At 35.2% G+C, this 21,052-nt stretch overlaps 1 protein-coding gene across 1 annotated transcript in view; it reads left to right on the forward strand.

The window, feature by feature from the left end:
* The window catches only part of LOC129265240 (fibropellin-1-like), a 72,502-nt gene that overhangs the window by 22,753 nt on the left and 28,697 nt on the right, over nt 1–21,052 (forward strand). The window contains exon 3 of the mRNA XM_064101484.1: nt 12,197–12,342. Coding sequence (XP_063957554.1) covers nt 12,197–12,342 — 146 coding nt within the window. The remainder of the gene's footprint in view (nt 1–12,196; nt 12,343–21,052) is intronic.

A 21,052-nucleotide genomic window follows, 5' to 3' on the forward strand; every position in this document is an offset into this window, starting at 1 on the left:
GGTCTTGCTTAGTATTCCAAATTATAGATGGACTGAATTGTTAAATTTGTGAATGTAGTGGAATTCAATATTGTTTAGTTGATTGGAAGATTAAGTTTTAAAAAAATATATATTTTCATGAAGCTTTGTAACACATGTGTGTAATATAATAATTTAAAAGGAAAGAGATAGAGAGAAAAGGATAGAGAGCAGGGATGAGCAAATATATTGAATTTCTATAGGAGTGCAATTTAGAAGGGGAATAAGGAGGAAAGGAAGGGATTTAAAAGAAAGGATAAGAGGGAATAATAATAATAATAATAATTAACATCATTTATATAGCGCTTATCACAAAGAATGTCTCTAAGCGCTAAAGGAAAATACATAGGAAGACAAGAAATTTCAGCTAAAATCAAATTATACATGTTAACAGTTGAAAAGAGAGATAAGAGATGCCTCACTTATCTTCTTTCTCTAAACTATCAATGGACAAATCGTTGATGTTCAACCAAATCATCGTATCTCTCAATTTTGGTTAAAAAAAAAAATTGTCTTTTATAATTTTGCAGATTATGACGGTACAAGTCCTATACTATACATACTTAAAATTTCTAGACAGCAATTTTATTTTAGTTTTTGAGATATGTTGGGATTTTCACATCGATGCCATACGATTTTTTTTATAAATGCGCAAATCCTGTTGGAAACGTGTACTATAGCAAACCGTCATATGTGCACTGCATTGACTTTGCATGTGAAAAAGCGATACAACGTTTTGCTTGATTGTGCGCATTGAATCACGGTCAGGGTTGTTGTGTCCCCTCTGGCAGTTTTGTATAGGGAAAATGTAAACCACACAAACCGAAAATACAAGCATATAGCTCTTTTTGCGATATTTTGTCTGATTCTTGGTTTTGTGTAAAAATAAGGATACCATTGTCAAGCAACCATCTTGGTCTTTCCAACCATATATTTTTCCAATAACGAAAATGTTGTAAGTCTTGGAACTGAGGTGGCGACCCTAGGAGAATTAAACATTACTATACATAATATTATCGTCATTTATCAATAAACATGTATGCTGTTCTGTTTTCATCTTAAGAATGGAGGTTGGCTTGAACAATTAAAAAATAATTAAACTTCATTTTTATTTTTTGCTAGGTCAAGTTATGGAGACTTGTGAAATATTTATTTTTACCAAGGACATTTGAAAAGATGATATGCTAGGAGATTTGCAATTATTACTTCCCTTAAAAAAAAACTATATTGAAGCTATTGTACTATTTGCTACAAGATGTGACTTATTTGAAATTTAGTTGTATCCTAAAAGCACAGTGCATCTTCATTAAGGGATTGAAAAGAACAGTCAAGGCCATACTGCATTCATTCATTCATAAATACCATATATGTTGTGATGAGATCTTAATATCACAAAGGAAAAGTACATTTTAATCATGTGCATAGAATTGTATAGAAGCAATGCCAAATCCTTATCATGCCAAATCTATGAAAAGTACATTTACCTAATGTGTTTTACCACTGTTTTGACCACTGCGCAATGCGGAATTCATTTCTACCTCTCCAATCATTGTGATCATTTTTAGATTCACTGGAGAGCAGTGACATTTTCAAGATATTGATTCAATCCTTGGGAGTGGTAAGAAGCAATATTTGGAAGACATTATGAACAATAGAGGAGATAGCAGCTTATCCTGGGGGACTTTGTTATAGGAATCCATTTACTAGATTAATGAGCCGCTTAAGATCAGAGGGGAGTCAACCAATTAATTTCTCAAATGCTGACATTTGGTTGCCTCATTGTCATCAAGTGGGAAAATCTATATGAGTAATCAGTTTCAATATCAGCAGAAAAAGAGTATATATTGAAACACACTTTGATTACACAAATAAATTATAGATATGAAGTACAATAATATCTATATATCATATTACATTTTCTTTGTACAGAGCAACAATAAAAATTATACATAAAAAGAATGAGGAAGAATGAAGTGTAAATAAATCTGAGATAGTGTGTAAATAGTTTTTTAATCAGTCATAAAATCTCTGTCCTGAAATCACTATTCACGCTCAATAAAAATGGAAATATAGCTGCCACAACACTGAATCTCTTTTGATTTCATACTTAGTTGGGATTTGGACACAATATATCTTGGACACTTGATGAGCTAGTCATTTCAATGAAGGAGAGAGAGAAAAAAGAAGATTTTGCTTATGAATTTGAAACGCAAGGCCTTGCCACCCTGCGATGATGATACCCATTTTGAATTGCTGAGAGAGAAAGATTCTTTCCAGGAAGCATGAATGCCTGAAGATATTGTCTTCACCGTTTTCAATATCTTGACTAGTGTGTCAGAGGAATCATGGAATTCATGCTTTACCGTGGTAACGGGAGCTTACTAGCATTTCATCCATTACCTTCAGGAAACATACTCGAAATGTGATGGGGAGGAAATCAGAGGAAATCATGCCTACACATTGTAGAAATTCATTATATTCAACAAGAATAAAGCATTGTAAGTGATTAAAGATTTTTGTTTTTGGAAAAATTAGAAAATTTACTTCTTATATCAGAGGCCAGTTTCATGAAGACTTGCAACTATTGTAATTTTGCCTTTATGGTAAGTACCTTGGAAACTTTGATTTTGATTGGCTGCTGACTCCTGTTACCATGGTATTTATAATAGTGGCAAAGTTACCATAATCAAAATCCTTTATGAAAGGGGTCCCTGCTTTAAAAGCTAAGAGTATTGAGAAATTGGTCTCATCAACAGACATACTCTGCATGTTATTTTGTTTTCATCTCGAAAAAAAGTCTTTGAAAAATCTTTGACATTTAGAGTGTAGGATCAACATTACAAAATAATACAGTAATCTTTTTTTATCCAATGAATTTGGTCACTTGGGTTGTAATCCGTATACTGTATGCGCCCTCCCTTCCCCCCTCTCCATGCATGAACATGGCGTATTATGTTCTGGATAATCGCATTAGAGCAGATGATATTACTCTTGATCGAAAGTCAGGTCAAGAGCTAGAATGTTGTGTTCAGAATTGTGAGTACTTGAGAGAGTTGGCCTGAAGTACAGAATGCCATGTTTTTCCAGATCAGTTTAAAAAAAAATAGGCCAATGCATGCATAAGCATGTGATTGTACTACAAACTTTAAGCTCCTGTTTTTGTAATTTTTTTTTTGTCAGAATGGGAATGGAGATACTGGTACCCACAGTGATTCCTGTTCAAGAGTATGATTTAATTGGAACTCAGAGATGCAAATCTTCTACCCCTTCCCCCCAAAAAAGTATTCTTAGAAGGAATAAATTATTGTTTTTTTAAAGAGAGATTAAAAAAAATATTTCATCATCATTATCCCAGCCCTGTAGCTGTTGCATGACTCGTAAAAAAAGACAGAGTATGGGCTAGAGTTATCTATGCATCAGGGGCCCGTTTTAAAAAGAGTTGCGATTGATCTGATCAATCGCAACTATGGACGGCCAGCAACATCAACATCTATTATGCATATTTGTTCAAAATATTTTCTAACTATGATTTATATTCATGCATTCATTGTTTTCTTGAAAATTCACTGTGCTTCTCTTTGTTTAACAAGGACATTGTGCAAATTTCCTGTAGAAAAAATTATGACACTGATGGATTTCCATAGAGTTACGATTGATATGAAGATAAAAAATGGAGAACCAGACTTATTCATAGCCAACAGAAAATAAGAAAAGAAAAAAAAGTGCCCCCAAAAAGAACAGCTTATTTCTTGCAAAAAAGGGTAATAGCTTTTTAAGAAATGGTTGGGTACATATCAAGTATGGACAAATAAGTAAGCGCAGATATATTTGTTGTTTTCATATGCAAAAGGCCAAATCAATTTGGGAAAACTGATTAAGAGCATATTGCTTTTCTTATTGGTTGAGTGAAATGAATAGATTAGGGATTTTGTGTATTAAATCAGGGGTGTGACTATTTACCTTCTTCTTGTATATATGATATTACAAACTAGCTGTGACATATTGAAAGATATTGCGACTCTAACATAGATTATGTTTTCTTAGTTAGCATTTATCTTTTTTCTCTCTGTTAGAAAATATTATAAGGAAGCAAATTAAAATTTGAAAAAATTCCCAATCACGAAATAAATAAGTTTTGATCTATTTGGAACGATGTCAAGTAATTTCTAGATATCTTTCTACTTGAAATGATATCTGCAACTTAGTATCTGATAAGATTTATAGGAAATCATAGCAGGTGAAAACCAACTTTAGAGGCATCATTTAGCAATTTCAAATGATAGAAATGAACAGCAACTTTTCATAAACAAAATGTGTATTCACTGTAATAAAGAGTAGAATTGAACTCTACATGATTTTTATGTGCTCTCTTGTAGAAGAATTGGTATTATGAAAAGGTGTTGGAGCGTATAATGTGGATTTCTCTTTCATGGTATTGTGCAAGCCAAGTCGAAGGGAATAATTCTCAATTGAGAGGAAATCCTTAGAGTACTTCGGGATAGGAGTAGGGAGGATGCCAGAATTTGTTTCACCAATTTATTCAATGTGATGGCACTGTAGCGTAAAGAAGTAGGGACTGTACTTTATATCAGTTTTTAAAGCTTTTGAATGTAATAATGCCATCAAAGCTTAATATATCAATTAATCAGATTAATGTGTTCTTATGTTCATCTTGATAGGTTTACAAGTGAACTATTATTAGATTATCTTGCAAGAAAAGATGCTCAAGAAAGTTAGTGGCAGTTAAATCTTTATTTGTAATAATTATGCGATAATTCATTGGCGATGCACTTTCAACACTTTGAAAGTCTGGCTTGAATTGATATAGAGATAAAGAAGGAAGGAAATGATTGGCAGAAAAAAGTTGTATATGTGATAAATTCTAAAGAGACCAGCAAATTGAAAAAAAAAACAATTTAAGGACGTTCCACAGTTATGTTTGTGCGCATTATGATCTGCGCATAGTTTACACTCCGCGCACTGACGTCACAATGGATGAACAGGTGATTAATTAGCTGCGGGTATGAGCTGATTTTTCTCATCTTCTGCACTTTAACTGCAGATCCGATGCGTTATTTTATGAAGCTAACAAATGGAATTGTTCCATGGACCATTCAAAAAAAATTCTCTACAATTTCAAAATACTTTACTCTGCAGTGCTGCCAAGAATCACAAATATTACCCCAAGTTTGAATAAATGGTAGAGTGGTTTTGACTTTTTCTTCACATAGATACAAAGCATTCGGCGCATTTTCGGTGTTTTAAAAGGCACATTTGCTCTAATAAAATTGCTAATAATTAAAAAACAAGCACATGAACCCCTATTTTTTAATGTTTGTACCTCTTAGATATACCTTCCTCTACAACTCTGCAAATTTTGGTGAAAATGACATGGATTTTGAATAAAGTGCAGCATTTATTGTACTTTTGTAGTTTGTTACTGAAATTTCACATTTCTTAGTTTGGGATTTTTTTTATCTTTTACACCATTTTTAAGAATTGACAGTGCTGTTAAACTTAAAATTGCAAACAAATAGCACTATAAATATATTCTCCATTCTAACGATATAATTATTATTACAATTCTCTTGCGAAATTTGATTACTTTTTCACGTATTTTGACTGAGTAATAGAGATTTAAACTCATTGTAGTAATCTTGGGCGGTCTAAAAATGCCAAATTCTTTTGAATACGCAATTCTTAAGAACATCAATTTGGGTGAACTTTGAAGCTCTGTAGCAAAAAATCAAGCACATGGACCTATGTTAATTTTTGCATATTTTGAATATTAAGGTTCTAAAGTATCTATGTGCAAAGTTTGGTGAAAATGACATGGATTTCACTTTAACTGTGGAACGTCCTTAAATCTTTGATTATAAATGAGCATTTATACTAAAGAAATGTAAACTGTCGAGAGCGGGAAAGAGATAATATAAACTTCAACTGGAAGGGTTGTTTATAATTTTTATGTGCATTTCATGTTGTACAGGAATTATAGGAAAAAATAAACTTTTTGCTGCATTTTGGATTGTTTTGTTTGTACATCTAGCTACATAATACAATTATCATAAATGTCTGTGAAAATTTAATTTTGTTCAACTGGACTGGGATTTTAAATCAATTGTGTGAACATTATTTTTTTTTAGTATGATCCATGTGGTATTAAGAGGACAAAATTTAGCTAATATTAATATTCTCCATGATATTACATCGAAGACCAAAACAGTGGAATGACAGACAGATAATATTGACATTCCTGCAGTATTGAAGATGTTCTGTTTGTTTCTGTCTGAAAAAGTTTGCCTTGTATTTTTTTAATTAGCCGATTTCCGATAAATCACTTGAAGAATTTTTTTTTCTCTGGAGGAAGAAGTCTGTTTGATATTTTGCAAAGGTGAAGGGCATGAAGTGGAGACAGAGAGGAGTCAAAATTCAATTATAACGCCAGCAGAAAGAAAATAATATACAGTACACTGCAGGAAATCAAGAAGAAATGAATTTACGATGTATAATTCCTCGAGGAATTTTAGTTAATAGACACATCCATTTTTTTTCTTTTGCTTTGGAAGAAATTTAACTGGGATTCATAAGATGATGGAATGAAGCAAGAAGAAGCTGTTACACCTTCAGGTCTATGGACTGTATGCTAGAATATTTAATGTAAAGATTAATTGTATAATTGACTTAGTATTCATACCGCACGACAAAAGTAATATAACAATTCATTGATATGTGTATTCTGTAGGCACCATAGGCTTATTATGGGAATCACAGGATTGTTGAAGTTAAAGGGTTAATGTAGTGTGGCTGTAGAGATGACTTTGTGACGTAAATGACTTTTTCTGAAATGTTTGAAAGTATGCAAGAATATTTCTATGGCATTAACACTCCTCCCTTAAAAGGTTCTTTAAGACTCACCAACACTTAAATATTGCAAAAACTCCCAAGTCTGTGGAAAAGTCCCTTTAAATTTCTTGTATTTTTAAAGAGAACCTTCTGACTCGTGGGTATTTCTTCAGAATATTAATATTACAGTAATAATAAGTAAATTGCTTTCACACCAACAAAGTACCTGGTATTTTCTAATCTGGGTAGAATTTTTTGTATGGGTAAATTTCAGCTACTTTCTGTGATCAGTTGGGTATAAATGCATCATGTGACTTTTATACCACATGACCATTGAGTCACCCTGGGTATACTCCTCTTTTCCCATTTTTATCACCGTTCATTTTCCAGATCAATCACCTCTATCACTTACCCCGATCACCTACCCAAACCTCATTACCCTACCCCCTTGTCAAATATATTATTTATCAGGGAGAGATACGTTATATGCCTCGCTTGTTACTTGCCATTTCAAATTACTTTTTCCCTATGTCTCGTCGTTTGTCTGTCTTTTTGTTACTACACACAATTCCTTTTTCTGCCTCTGCATCTCATCCACATGGCCATGTATTGATGCCCCTTCAGTTCTTACTCATTACACCAAATGTCTTATTTTCAGGTAGATAAGTAGATTAACTTCTTACACTACTAACATATGTAATACCATCCTGCTACCATAATAACACACAACAGTGTAACATCTGACACTACTACTATCATCACATCAAATAACCCTTGCATCACTACCACACCACACTCTCGCTACCATTACTGCCTCTTGCACTCCCCTCATGCACCCCTATTCATCTCCCTGAATCTTTCCCATTACCCCTCCCATCCACCTTAAACCAACTATCCTCCCTCTCCACCCAATGTACCTCCCATCATCAGTATCATTAACACTACCATGCTTTAGTCAAACACTGCTGCCTCCTGCTACCTGTTGTGCCCCTCTTCACCTTACCAACTATTTCACATTTCCCATCCATCTTCCTCACACCAATTACCCTCCCTGTTGACCTGATGTATCTACCATCATCAATAAACACTGATGCACTATAAGTTACCCCCTCACTACCACCACTGCCTATTTCACCCCACCCCCTCACCTCCCTTGTACCCCTCATTGCCTTCCTGAATCTTTTCCATTACCCTAGTTAACCATCTATCTGATGTACCTTTCATCATCAATAACATTGACACTGGCACACTACAATTACCCCCTCACTACCTCCACTGCCTCTCCTACCACCTCTTTTACCTACTTCACCATCCTGAATCTCTCCAATTACCCCTCCCAAACATCTTCCTGACACCAATTACCATCCCTCTTCACCCCTTGAACCTCCCATCATCACCAACATTATCACCACCATACTATGTTACCCCCTCACTTTCACCACTGCCTCTTGGCACCCCTTGTTGTACCCACTCCACCATCGTGAATCTCTCCGATTACCCCTCCCAACCATCTCCTCTCACACCGATTATCTTCCCTGTCCACCCATTGTACCTTCCATTATCAACAGCATTAACATCAATGCAGAAATCAATCTAATTAGTTGGCAATCATCTATTAAACAGTGTTATTTGCTCTAAAAGAGGCAATGGTAAATGCATATTTGTATTCTGCTGGCACATCTGTGCATGAGATTGGCAAACACGTACGGCAAATAGCAGTTGATAGGTCTTTCGACCTCCCCGTCATCCGCTAATGTTGGTTATGCCAACAGGAACACCCAGGGGAAATAATTCAACAGCTTCTTTCAGCAGAAAAGAAGGCTTGGCATGGAAATTTTGACGGTTCCCAAAGCAGTTTAAAATACCATAAGTGTGGAATAGTATTAAACACCGAATTTAAAAACAAAGAAAGTTCTTGCCTTGCTTTGCCATACTTTTTTTCATCTGATATTTAGCTCCAAGTGCATTTATCAATAATTCAATTTAAATGTGTTATGATATTTTTATCAGAGGCACACATGAAAATTTGTGCAGTTTACAACATTGTTGGGCTTGGGGTACTATCTGAAACTATATCTATATCTTTCTCCCTTATTACTTTGTCATTCTGATATTTTTTCCCTCTCATCCTTTTGCTTGTCATTCTCATTTATTTTCCCCTTCGTCTGTCCTTTCTCTTCCCATTCTAGCTAGGTCTGTGTGACATGATGTCAAACACAAATTAACGATCTTCGAGGCATGATGAAACAGATGTTCCATTACACGGATTTTACAGCGACTTATTTACTAAGATAAAAGCTTTTAGCACACTTAATTATCAACAATGTGAACTTTTGTCAGATCAAGACTTGTGATCAGCAATTACTATGAAAACGAGATAAATGAACTCTCAAATCTTTCTGTTACTTGAACGTAGCTGCCTAATTGGGTAATAATCATTGAGAAGCTATTGTAAGTAAAAAGGGGGCAATTTATGCTGACATTTAAAAAGCAATTACAAGAAGTTTGAAGATCAATCTATCTTTCACTGGTAACCGATGAATCAACTTGTGTATTTGATCTTATTTCCACTCAACTTCTAAAGCAGTGCAAGAGTGTGATTGTTTGAAGATATGTCTATATACTGGCAAACTCTCTGCTTCATTTGAATAGGGTCTGTTGAAACAACAAGTTATTCTCGCATTTTGAATATTTGTGAAGACAATGTTCTCAAGACAAGTTCTGTTTGACGTCATATATGCTTTTCACACTACAGGATTTTTCCTTAAACCTGGGAAGTAGGTGGGCCTAAGGGGGTGGCCTTAGCCCCACCAATTTCCCGGGGTTAAGCTTAGCACACTTCAGTTTCACACTACGTTTTACCAAAGTGGACTAGCACGGTAAATAGTATGGTATGGCCCTGCTAAAAAGCAGGGTTAGCCAGCTAATTGCGGTGCTAAGAACTGCAGTGTGAAACCAAACCAGGCTAAGGAAAAGTGGGGCTAAGCATTAGCCAATCAAATAAGTTGAAATTGCACGTTGATAACCCCCTGTGTGGCAAAATCATCAATATTCATGCGCTGTGCGATAGTCCAGGGTTAAGGCATTAACCCCGGCTAAGCAAATAGTATGGGGTTAAGAAAGATAGTGTGAAACCCCAAAAAAGATAGTATGGGGTTAAGGAAATGCAGTGTGAAAAGCATAATAGAGTGCCAAAGAGAAAGCCGTACAGAGGCCCTATGGAGATCCTATCACCTGATTGTAGGATGTCCATAAAATTTACCATGCCCTTGTGCTGATGGTCTGATGAGCTTATGATGTGTCTAAGGGCTGCAATCTTACCATTTCGAAAAAAAATTGTATAACTCTGCACTAAAGAAATTTTTTAGACCCTAGTATCGTCACGAATCTGTACTTTACCATACGGTCCTCTCGCATCACCCTAAGGAGATTATACAATGAGCAAGATACAATCACCCAACGCTGATTGATAGACCAGCAATCAAATGCAATTTAAAAAAAATCAAACGAAAGTTACGAAACTTGATTTTCAAGTAAGGAAACCCTCGTATGAGGGACTTGTGCTTGATTTCTTGAGCTGTGTTTAAGTGCAACTCTATCTACAAAGGCCCACAGATGTAAATGGGGCAGTAGACATATTAAAACACCTGGACAACTGAGTACATAGATAGTGTTATAGAATTCTGGAAACTCAGGGAAGCAGACGAGGTGACTTAGATAAACATGGACAAAGATGTAGAGTAATATGAAGGAGAGAAATAACATGTTTAAATAGGACTATGTAATTCCAATGGCTCTGTAGTGGAACCATCAGGCAACTTGTGGGGGGGGGTTGACTCGATAGGACAGATTTGTTACATCTTGAAGCGACCTGAATACAGGTTGTCAGGAATGAAAAATGGAGCAGTGTCCCTTGAATAAGTTGGTTAGTGGTTGACCTTTAGTTAGTCCTAAAAAGCATGCAGACAGCTTAAATGATGCAGCCAGGCCCAGTGTTATGAAAGTTAATAGTCCCACGTATAAACAATGCTGAAGTAGTTTACTGCCAGCCCTAATGGTGCTTCACATGCAGGGCAGATTGGGAGAGCAATGTTTGCGAGCGTGCTCGGAATAGAATATTGTTAACCTGAAACAAATATGAAAGTACCCATAAACATCCTGATTAAAGGAGAAATGCTAGGTGACATACATGATAAGCATGGCATAGCGGCACTTACCTGGGTGATACATCACCTTGTCAAGTCTGTGGCATTTCTTGTTATGTTCTTGGTCATTTTATCATTGTTTTTCCTCTCTTGAAATTGCAATTTCATCCTTTGATATTCACCCCTTACCTTTTAAATGTAATGAGTGATTTTTTTTTCTAAATAAAGAAGAATATACTACATGATTTTGTGACTCCATGGGAGCTTCGCCCATTTTTTTATGTTCAGAGTTACCAGTTTTGAGAAGAATCACCTACCTTGTCAGAAAAGTGTTAGTCATGAACAACTTGACTTGAGTGTTTCCCCTTTTGGAAAATGCCCTTTTATTGCATCAAAGAAGCAAAACTTTCTTTTAGTTCATCCTTATCAACTTGATACATGGGTGGACTGTCCTTTTTAAAAGGTGATGTGGAGAAGCTGGGAGAAGATGTCTAGTTGAGAGAAGAAAAAAAACCTTTGTGTGACAGTCCTAACCCATTGTGATGTGAGGGCATCGTCAAAAGTATCACGGCCCATTTAGGCTGGATCACCAACGGGATCACCAGTCCATTTCTTAAATTGTACCAGACTTAGTGTAACCCATTACAGACTTATTGTAATGGTCATTTCTAGAATGAAAAGTAAAGCCAGCTGTTATTCTGTTGTCATTCTAAAAGTTAGTTTTGTGTCAGTGTTTTGCTACTTGTTTGTCCTTCTTTTTTTTGTTCTCTTTCTGTTTTCTCATTTATTTTACATGTATGTTGTCTCTCCCTCCCTCTCTTTCTCTCATTCTTCTCACCTTATTAAAAAAAAAAATTTATGTGTTATATAAGGGGGTATTGGGTGGGGTGTCGGGTTGCACCTTATTTAAAAAGAGTTTTTAATTGCGGATATATTTCAGGAACATTTTACATTCAATGCTATTCTATTTAACTTGCTTCTTCTCATAGAAACATGAAAAGAATAATTATTAACTTGTATTTCTAACTTTGCAAGTATTGTATGTGTCCTTCATTGTGCATGTTAAGGCAAGGTTAAATGTAAAATACATCAACACCATTACACCTTGACCAATGAAAATTGAGTTGGAGATAATCATGTATCCAAAAATATCCAATCTTGTCTCATTTTTCTCTTTCTCCATGCAGCTCATGATACCGGCAACCCATTATACCAATGCCAGTATGGTCTGCGAGTGAATATCACTGTCAAACAGAGGGATTGTCATTATCCTGTCTCTCCGGAAGGAATGGAATGTTTAGATCATGGATTCTGCTCCACAAATATCGCTAATGTGAGTAGATAAATTTTTACACTATTTATATTTTGTGTATTTAGATCCTGTAAGCAATTGTTATAATTTTTCTTTCAATTTTATGAATGCTCCACAGCAAAAACACTACAGAAAACTTCCATCAGTTGGGGATGATTAAGTAAATTTTAAGCTTCAACCAACCTATAATTTATTTGGGGCAATCTTTCGTCCACTCCTGTGGACTTTCTCAAGCCAATTGATCAGTTACAAAGTTTGCTGCCTTTGGTGGTCTGTATCTCCATATTTCTTGATCACTAGACCGAAGAAAGGAGACAAGATAGGAGCAAAAACACTGTTTAAATTTGTTTATACAATGATGCTTACCATATGAACCTTACAGTAGTTTAAATGGTTTAAGCAAGTATTTACAATCTTAAACACATTTAATATTTTATTTTTGAGATATAATTCTCAATGAATTATGCAAGGTTGTTTATATTGTTTAACAACTACTTTAAGGTTCATGTAGTAAACAACATTGTATAAAATTTTAAACAGCATTTTTTTTTTACTGTGTTGTTAGATTAATTTGGTCAAGAATTTCAAAAGAGTTGTTCCATTGCAAGAATTGTGAATGCAAGTATTGTTTGAACATTCTTTACAGATCATTTACATTTACATTTGTATGTATAATATTTTCATGTCTAAAATGAAATATTGAAATAAACTTGTAAATGGTTTCTTAGATTAAAAGAAAATGCTGCACAGTCACCTTTCCATTTGCTAGATTACAAAGTGTGCAAAACAATGTTGTGTTAAAATGAAAAAATGATGGATTATAATCTGATACAAAATAAAACATAGAAAAGTAGGAATACTAATCAATTTATAAGGTTGATGTCCTTATTCACGAATGAAAAATGCATGTATGAGCTCTCTCAAATGTCATTTACTTTCATTCAGCTTGGAAGGTACAAGGAAGTCTTTTTTTCATGAACTTAACCAGACATCCCAGGGTGTCTGTAAGACAACCTATCTGTATTTGACTGATCAGGGTGTGCAACCAAGTGAAAGTAAATGAATAAGTAAAAAGGAAAGATGTGAATTTTTTATAATAACTTCACATCTACTGTAGATTCTCACATAGGTGAGAGTCAGAAGGAAATACATTCGTGTATGGAGTAACGTCCTTCTAGCTTTAAAGTATATTGACAAAGTGCTTCATAATGCCCAAATCAAATTTCCCTCTACTCTTCAATAACTAATATTGTGTCTCTATTTTCCATTCGGTGTTTATTAAAGTGGATATAGTGGATTATGAATCATAGGCCCACTCATTAATGGTTACATTAAAAGGGCTATGGATAAAAAAATGATTGTTTTCAAATCAATATTCCATAGTCCTTGTTGGTTATCCGACTAATGTGAAACTGCCCCCATTATGCAATCCCAGTTCCAAGATCCTCTAACATCTTGAATGGAGATCATCACCATCATATTTTAAGGATGGACATCTTTAAATAATTCATTCTTAGATACATGCTCATGCATTTTTTTCACTGGAAACAAACTACACAGACTTATGTTTATGCTCATGCAAAGCAGGTACCTTTTCCCTCAAAACCATGTTAGTCTCTATACAAATAAAATTATAGGTTAATCCATTCTCTGAAGTATAGATTGGCTGATCTCAAAAGGGTATAGTTTAAGACTAATTATAAATTTATGAAACACAGTTCATTTATTTATTTATGATTTTTTCGGCACTTCAAACATATTTAAGATTACAAAGCAATATCAAACATTACATAAAACGACATAAAAATTATACAGGTATGTGCAATATTTGATAGCACTTTGCCCAGTGCATCAGTTGGTGGCCAGGGAAGAGGAGAGCAAACTTAATCACTGTGACCGGATGGTCCCTCCGCCCAACCAACCAATGCACTGGGAATACTGGTAAAATATGGCATGAAGAAAAATACAATGACGATTGTGTGAATTATGATACATAATAAAGGCAAAAAATAAACGCCATTATAACAAAGAAAAAAGATATATTCAAGATAGAAAATCATAAATTAGAAATATAATGTTAATGAGAGACCTAACATAGTGTTTGCTCTCACTTTAATATAAGAGATACAATTAGATCTTATGGGGGATCCTGCCCCCCTCCCCTGCAACTCTCAAACCATGTATGTGTATGGCAGCATGTGCACTGCCACTATACATACATCGAAGAGTAAAAGAGATGTCTTGCCTGATAGATGTAGATCTATATTGGTCCATTTATTGAAATGGGTTTTACTAGTATTTCACTCTGATGATTAGATTGACCTGTGGATGGGTATTCCCCAAATGGAATCTATAGAGATCTATGATCATCATCATAACCTCCCTCTCGGCCCCCTTTCTAAGTACTGTCACCTGAATTTTAGCAAATGGACCGTTATATTTAGAAAGATCAATCAGTGCAATACTTGACTGGAATTAAATTTGATACTGAAGTAAGAAAAAAATGAGCATTTCACTTTTACAGTATTGCTCGGATAAGATGCAAGGTTGATTCAGGGATTTTGATATTCACTTCATGAATCTAGCAATGAAATTTAGCCAAATATTTTGGTAATCGCATTTGCTTTGTATACACAATCATCCTGAGCTTTGCAGAATTATACAGTAGCACTTTTGGTGCAACGTGCTAGTGGCGAGTAAGTTGGCAACAAAAATGTGATGTCACAATGCTCCCCAATAAGTGTTTTGCTTACTAGTAAAAGGCTAAGTATTGAACTGAATACATAATTTGTAAGCTCAGTAAAGTGCATGTGCTTGGTAAATGGTTTTCTTACACCCAAGCCTTGAGTAAATCTGGTCTGGAAGTCAAACTTAAATTGGAGTAAAACAGAGATAATAAATTGCAACTCTTTAAAATAATTAAGGGAAGGCGGGGTAAGTTGAGCCATTTTTTTGCTTTTTTCATGTTAAAACTTATGTATATGATTCAAAATCTTGTAGAAATAAGTACCTTGCCTTCAAATTTAATTCTTGGGAAACATTTTTACCTATAACATTCTACTTCCACACTGAAAGTCACTGTCACCTTTGAAAAAAAAGGTGTCAAATGGCTCAACTTGCCCCACCCATGGGGTAAGTTAAGCCACAAAAACTATGTCAAAATCTATTTCACACCCTTTTTTACTTTTTTTGACTGAAATGTGTATTTTTCCCTCTGAATTTGTTTGTTTTGTTTCAACATTGATAAGAATGTGGAGGGGTTAGGGGTTATATGGCACCACCATAATATCGGACCTCATTCATTATTGGCCTAGGGGTGGTGGCTCGACTTACCCCTATGCTCAACTTACCCCCACCTTCCCCTACATGTAATACCATTGTCAATTCTCATGGAGGTTTGAAAATTGAATAATTCTTGTTCTATTTTGTTTATAGAAGCTTGACATAAATTGTCCACTTTTATACAAATTTTTATTTTTCTGCTTTACAATTTTGAATGCTGATCACTCATTTAACTGCATATCCAGAGGGATACATTTAATGTCAAAAGTTTGTAAAGTAATTTTGCCGCTATTGCGTTCTATATTTGGAGCAGGACTGACATTATCAAATTAAAATCTTGATTTCCTTCTATCTCACAGCCACTTCAAATGGTACTATCCTTTGTAATAATTCTTGAAGTGAGGAAGTTTGGTTGTGTAGCTTACATCCTTTATGAATATTCCTGTCTCTTATTGTCCATCATCCATGTCCAGACAGAGACATTGAGAGTTATTTGAATTTTAAGCAGCATTGTCAGCTGTGTATAATAAGAAACACGATGACGAGCAACCGAGACCATTCGCAGTGTAGCTCACTCAATATAGAACTTTATGTAATGGTGACATTGATATCCTAATCAAATGATTGGCTGAAATGTATCACATGACTAGTCAATTACTTTTAAATCTGTGAACATGAAAATGTGCTAATGATTTCTATTAATGACTAGTTAGTCCTATTGACTGGTGATAGGTTTGATATGAGGATGGATTATCATATAACAAGGATCCACATCAATATTTTTTACAGTTGAGGCCAAAAGTTTACATACACCCATGGAATTCAGTGAAATTTGTTTGCTTGGCAAACATCGTAAAATTTACTGTATCTTCAGAAATATAAATACTACCATGGCGAATTTGATATGAAATGAAAGAGCGTATTAAGCTGATTGAGATGCCATTGGGATTAAAGTATATTTCAGGTGGAATTTTCTTTGAAAAAAGAGTAATATTCATGCCAAATGTATTCTATTGTTTGTTTTTATATTTTTAAAATCTTTTCATAGAAATAAATGAATGTCAAATCTATGATTTATATTACATTTTCTATCATGATATGTCACCACTGAACAAAAAAGTGTAATCTGAAATGTTTGTGTTGAGAAGTAACCAGCACAACTGTTTTAGGCAAGTTTTTATTTATTATTTGTCTAAAATATGAAGATTTTTGGGGAAAATGACACCTTAATATTTTCCAGCTCCTGATGACAAAGCAATGTGATGACGGGGGATGATATACTCATTTGTTTGATAAAAAAAATTCATGATAGCACAAATATTTCATAAGGTACAGTAAATTTTATTATGTTTGGCAAGTGTCAACTTTTCTTTGAATTTCTTGGGTGTATGTAAACTTCTGGCCTCGACTATATGCTATTTTACTGATTATCCAAATATTAATGAACATTCTTTATAGCAGCACAATTTTCTTTGGGTTCATAGGGGAAAAATTGTCCACTTCATTGTGAATTATTGTAAGAGCTCTGAAATAGAGAATGCTTTTACGGTTTACTATAGATGTTATGCGAATCTGTATAAAAAAGCCAACACATGAGCGATTTTTACAAAAATCGCTGCATCTAAAATGATCATAATTTTAAATTGTATTTTGCTTGATTAAACCATGGTTTGTGCAGCTGTGGATATCCAACCAAACAACATGAACAAGAAATCTGATATATGTTATCCCATCGGGGGAGAGAATTGAACAAGGATACTACTCAAGATATATGCTTAGCTCCTAAGGGAAGGTCAATGACCATCAATAGTTCTCTTCTCACTCTTTACCTCTATCTCCCTCTTATTTTCTATCACTCTGTATCTTTTTCTCTTTCCATCTCTTTCCCCCTTTCCTTACTCTTTTTCTCCCCTGTCTTTGTCTCTCCCCCTCTTCCCTTTCTTTCCCCCTCTGTCTTTCTCTTAATCTTATTTTGTCTCTCTTTCCCCCTTACTCCCTCTTATTCTCTGTCCCTCTTTGTCTCCCCCCTCTTTCTTGCTTTTTCCATCTTTGTCCCTCTTAATTATTTTTTCCTCTCTCCCTCTCTCTCTCCCCCACTCTACCTTTCATCTTCTCCCTTTCTCACCCTGATATGGCTGATATAGTTGCAGATTTACATTCTTTTTTCATTCATTTATTGCTAGATATCATCTACTCATTTATATTCCACCTAAGAATTATGTATTTCACTCAAAGAAACCACAAGGGCTTTTGAATGTATTATTGCTCTCAATAATGTAGGAGAATGATAGTTGAATGTGCTAGATAAGTGTGCTCTGAATATTAAAAAGTCAAAGATAAGGTTGATGTAATCTTTAGAACTCTATTGATTGCTATTGACATCTATGGTAGATGTGAACTAATTCCCTGGGGCCTGTACATTATAGTCAATCATAGAAAAAGATTCTATAATGATTGCTAAGCTTTGTTTTACTGGCAGCAGATAAGATAGAATGCAGGAAGTTTTTAAATTAAAAGAAACATCACCAATTACATGATATACATCAGCATTCATACAAGCTTTGGAAAAACTATTGGATTTGCCCTTGACAAATTATTGGATCTGAATTTGCCTTGAAGAGTCCTTGAGATGTACTTCATTTTCAAGTGAAGTGCTTGAATTGCAAAGCAAGTGCTTGAAATCTATTTTTAAAGTATATTGATGAAATACCATTATTGGCAATAGCCCAGCAATTAAATGGCTGAAAAAAAAAAGGGAAAAAAAATTCAAAAGTATCAGAATTTCAAACTCTCAAGCTTGTATGAACTGTGTCAATTACATGTGAATTAAAGTCTATGATTATTTTTCTGTGACTGTATTCATCAAAGATTGACTATACTGGGAAACTGGGAAACATTTAGTGTTCATACCAAAAGAGAGATAAATCCCTTTTATCATCAAGAGAAATTTTGATTAAATGAGGAAAGTGGAGATAAGATTTAAGAAGAATCAAAATGCAACCAGATAGTGTTATCAGTTACCTGAAACATGAACCAACAAACATCGCAATACCATTTAGGGAACATTTTTGATAACACAGTAGGATTTAAATGAGAGAGAGAGAGAGGGGGGAATGAGTAAGAGAGAGGCACAAACACATAAACAGAGATAGACTTACACCCCGTCTTAGCAGACACTTTTCTGACTGCCCTACCTTGATAAAAGCAGGGCGAAAAATTCCCCTTTCCTATTAAGACGCTGTCACTGGGAGAAAATCAGGACTCTGTCGGGAAGGATTTTTCAGACTTTCGGCCTGTTCCAACAAGGGTGGAAGCGGGGTAGAAAAACACCTCCACCTCGCTAATACCCGGGTGCACCTTCTGTTAAGACGCGATCGGGGTGCAGTCCATCTGAAAAGCTTGATATTGCGCAATGACTTGTGCAAAGCGCGTGCCTTATAAGTGCATGGTCAAAAAGAGAGATCGGGTTGTTTACAAATATGTTGCCGTTTTGTTAGTATAACCATTTTTATGTACATTGTTGTTAACCATCAATTTTCATTTTCAAAACAATCAAATTTTATATTTCTATTTCGAGTATATTTTACTTGTTGTACACCCCCCTAAAAAAAGTTGTAGGCTAGCCTATATAATACCCCATTGATCAAGCTTGTTGCATGCTACAGGTTTTACCAAAAGCTCAAGACTCATCTTGGCTGAACTAAAGGTAGCTAATTTTCATACCATTGCATTGGCATTTTTTCTTAAATCCACGATATTCGTCGGTAATTAAACTTTGTATGTAACCTTTCCGGGTAGGATTTCAGCAAGTGTCGTCTGTTAAGACGGCGCACGGAGGATACCATCCGTGGTTTTATCGCCTCGTTGAGGAATTCTACCCCGCTTTTTCTACCTGCCCTCTGCTCAGGCACTGTCTATTAAAACAGGGCTTCAGTCAAGACAGACAGATAGAAGGGATAGGGGGGATAGGGGGAAGGGGGGAATGGGGATGCAGTGGTTAAGGGGGTAAGTGTGAAAAAAGGGGGCGATCAACTTCTAGTCATTCAATTTGCAGGATTGAAACCTGAGGGGTCATTTCACAAAACTTTGACAGACTGATAGGGCATTGTTAAAGAAAAAAAAAAGGTCCCAAGTAGATTGCATGTTGTGATAACAAGGAGAAACATTTCATTGAAAGCATATCACCACCAGGCATTGGCGAGAATGCTGTCAAAATGTTGGCGTTCAATGATGGGGCTTATGATGTCTCTGGTGTATGCTCTCCTGCCAGAGGCCTTCCCGGTGGTTAATGGAATTAAATATTGCATGGACGTGGGCCGACACTTATGGGATGGACTTTTTCTGACGTTCAACACAGCTGTGCGGTCACAGTTTCCCCCCACTCTCGTATTCTCATCCATCAACCTACTTAGATTTGATTTCAATTATTATTGTTAATTTTGCATGTGTGTGATTAGATGGTGTATAGTGCTCTAAAAATAAACAAACATTGTGAAAAAGAATGCTTTATTTTTTGTTTGTTTATGGAGTTACAAGTATTTAATCTGAGCATTCTGTATTTATTCTAACTCATGTGTAAAATTAAACATTAATCCAGACCAAAAATAACGATGATGATGACGATGTAATGGTGATGGTAATTTACAGTTATTAAATAGCACAATTAATATAATGTAATTCTGTCTTTGTGCTCTTCAGAGCATAAAGAAAAGAAAAAGACATGTAGCTGAATTCAGTTTGTTGAATTTAGGTACATTTTGGATCATTAAGTTTTAAGAAGTGTTTTAAATATTGCCTCATTGTTGCATTTTGTGACCTGTTTTTTCTGTGGGGATGCTATTTGGTCTAGTACAAAGTTTTCAATGTATTATCTATGCTCCTTATAATTATCTATAAGATCAAAATGAATGGCGTGCTCATCATAACTAGAGTGGAAACTCAACTTAATATCATATCAGACAATTGGTAGTGGCTGGAGCGTAGTATTGCTAAATCCTTTTCATTTTGATAACCGTGCCAATGGCTGTCACAGAAAAATAACATTGCATTATCAAATCCACGATCCAATTGGACCGAGGGATTTAGGTCAAAGTTATGCTTGCAACGCTGTGCAGGTGTAACACCGAGGAAAAGAGAAATCTAATCAGAGGCCAGCTTAAGGTTTCTGCCCTCGGCTCCTTGGCGTTTAATAGGCCGACATATTACATCATACATTTCTTCCATCACCTTGTAGTAGTCTACAAGCACAGACTCAAATTTGACACTTTAAAATATCACTGTGTCTAGGATGGAGACTAGAGTTCAAAGCCCTATTTGTGTTTTAAGGTCAGAGCAGCCACAGAACGTGAGCGAGTCTAGTCTCATACTTCAGGCTCTGCAGTGTGCATTATGTGCGCTATGATAAAACAAAAGGTCTGTGCCTGCAGACTAGCCCTAGCCTTGGTGTATG

The sequence above is a fragment of the Lytechinus pictus genome, chromosome 7 (assembly GCF_037042905.1).
Source record: "Lytechinus pictus isolate F3 Inbred chromosome 7, Lp3.0, whole genome shotgun sequence".
Taxonomy (NCBI): Eukaryota; Metazoa; Echinodermata; class Echinoidea; order Temnopleuroida; family Toxopneustidae; genus Lytechinus; species Lytechinus pictus.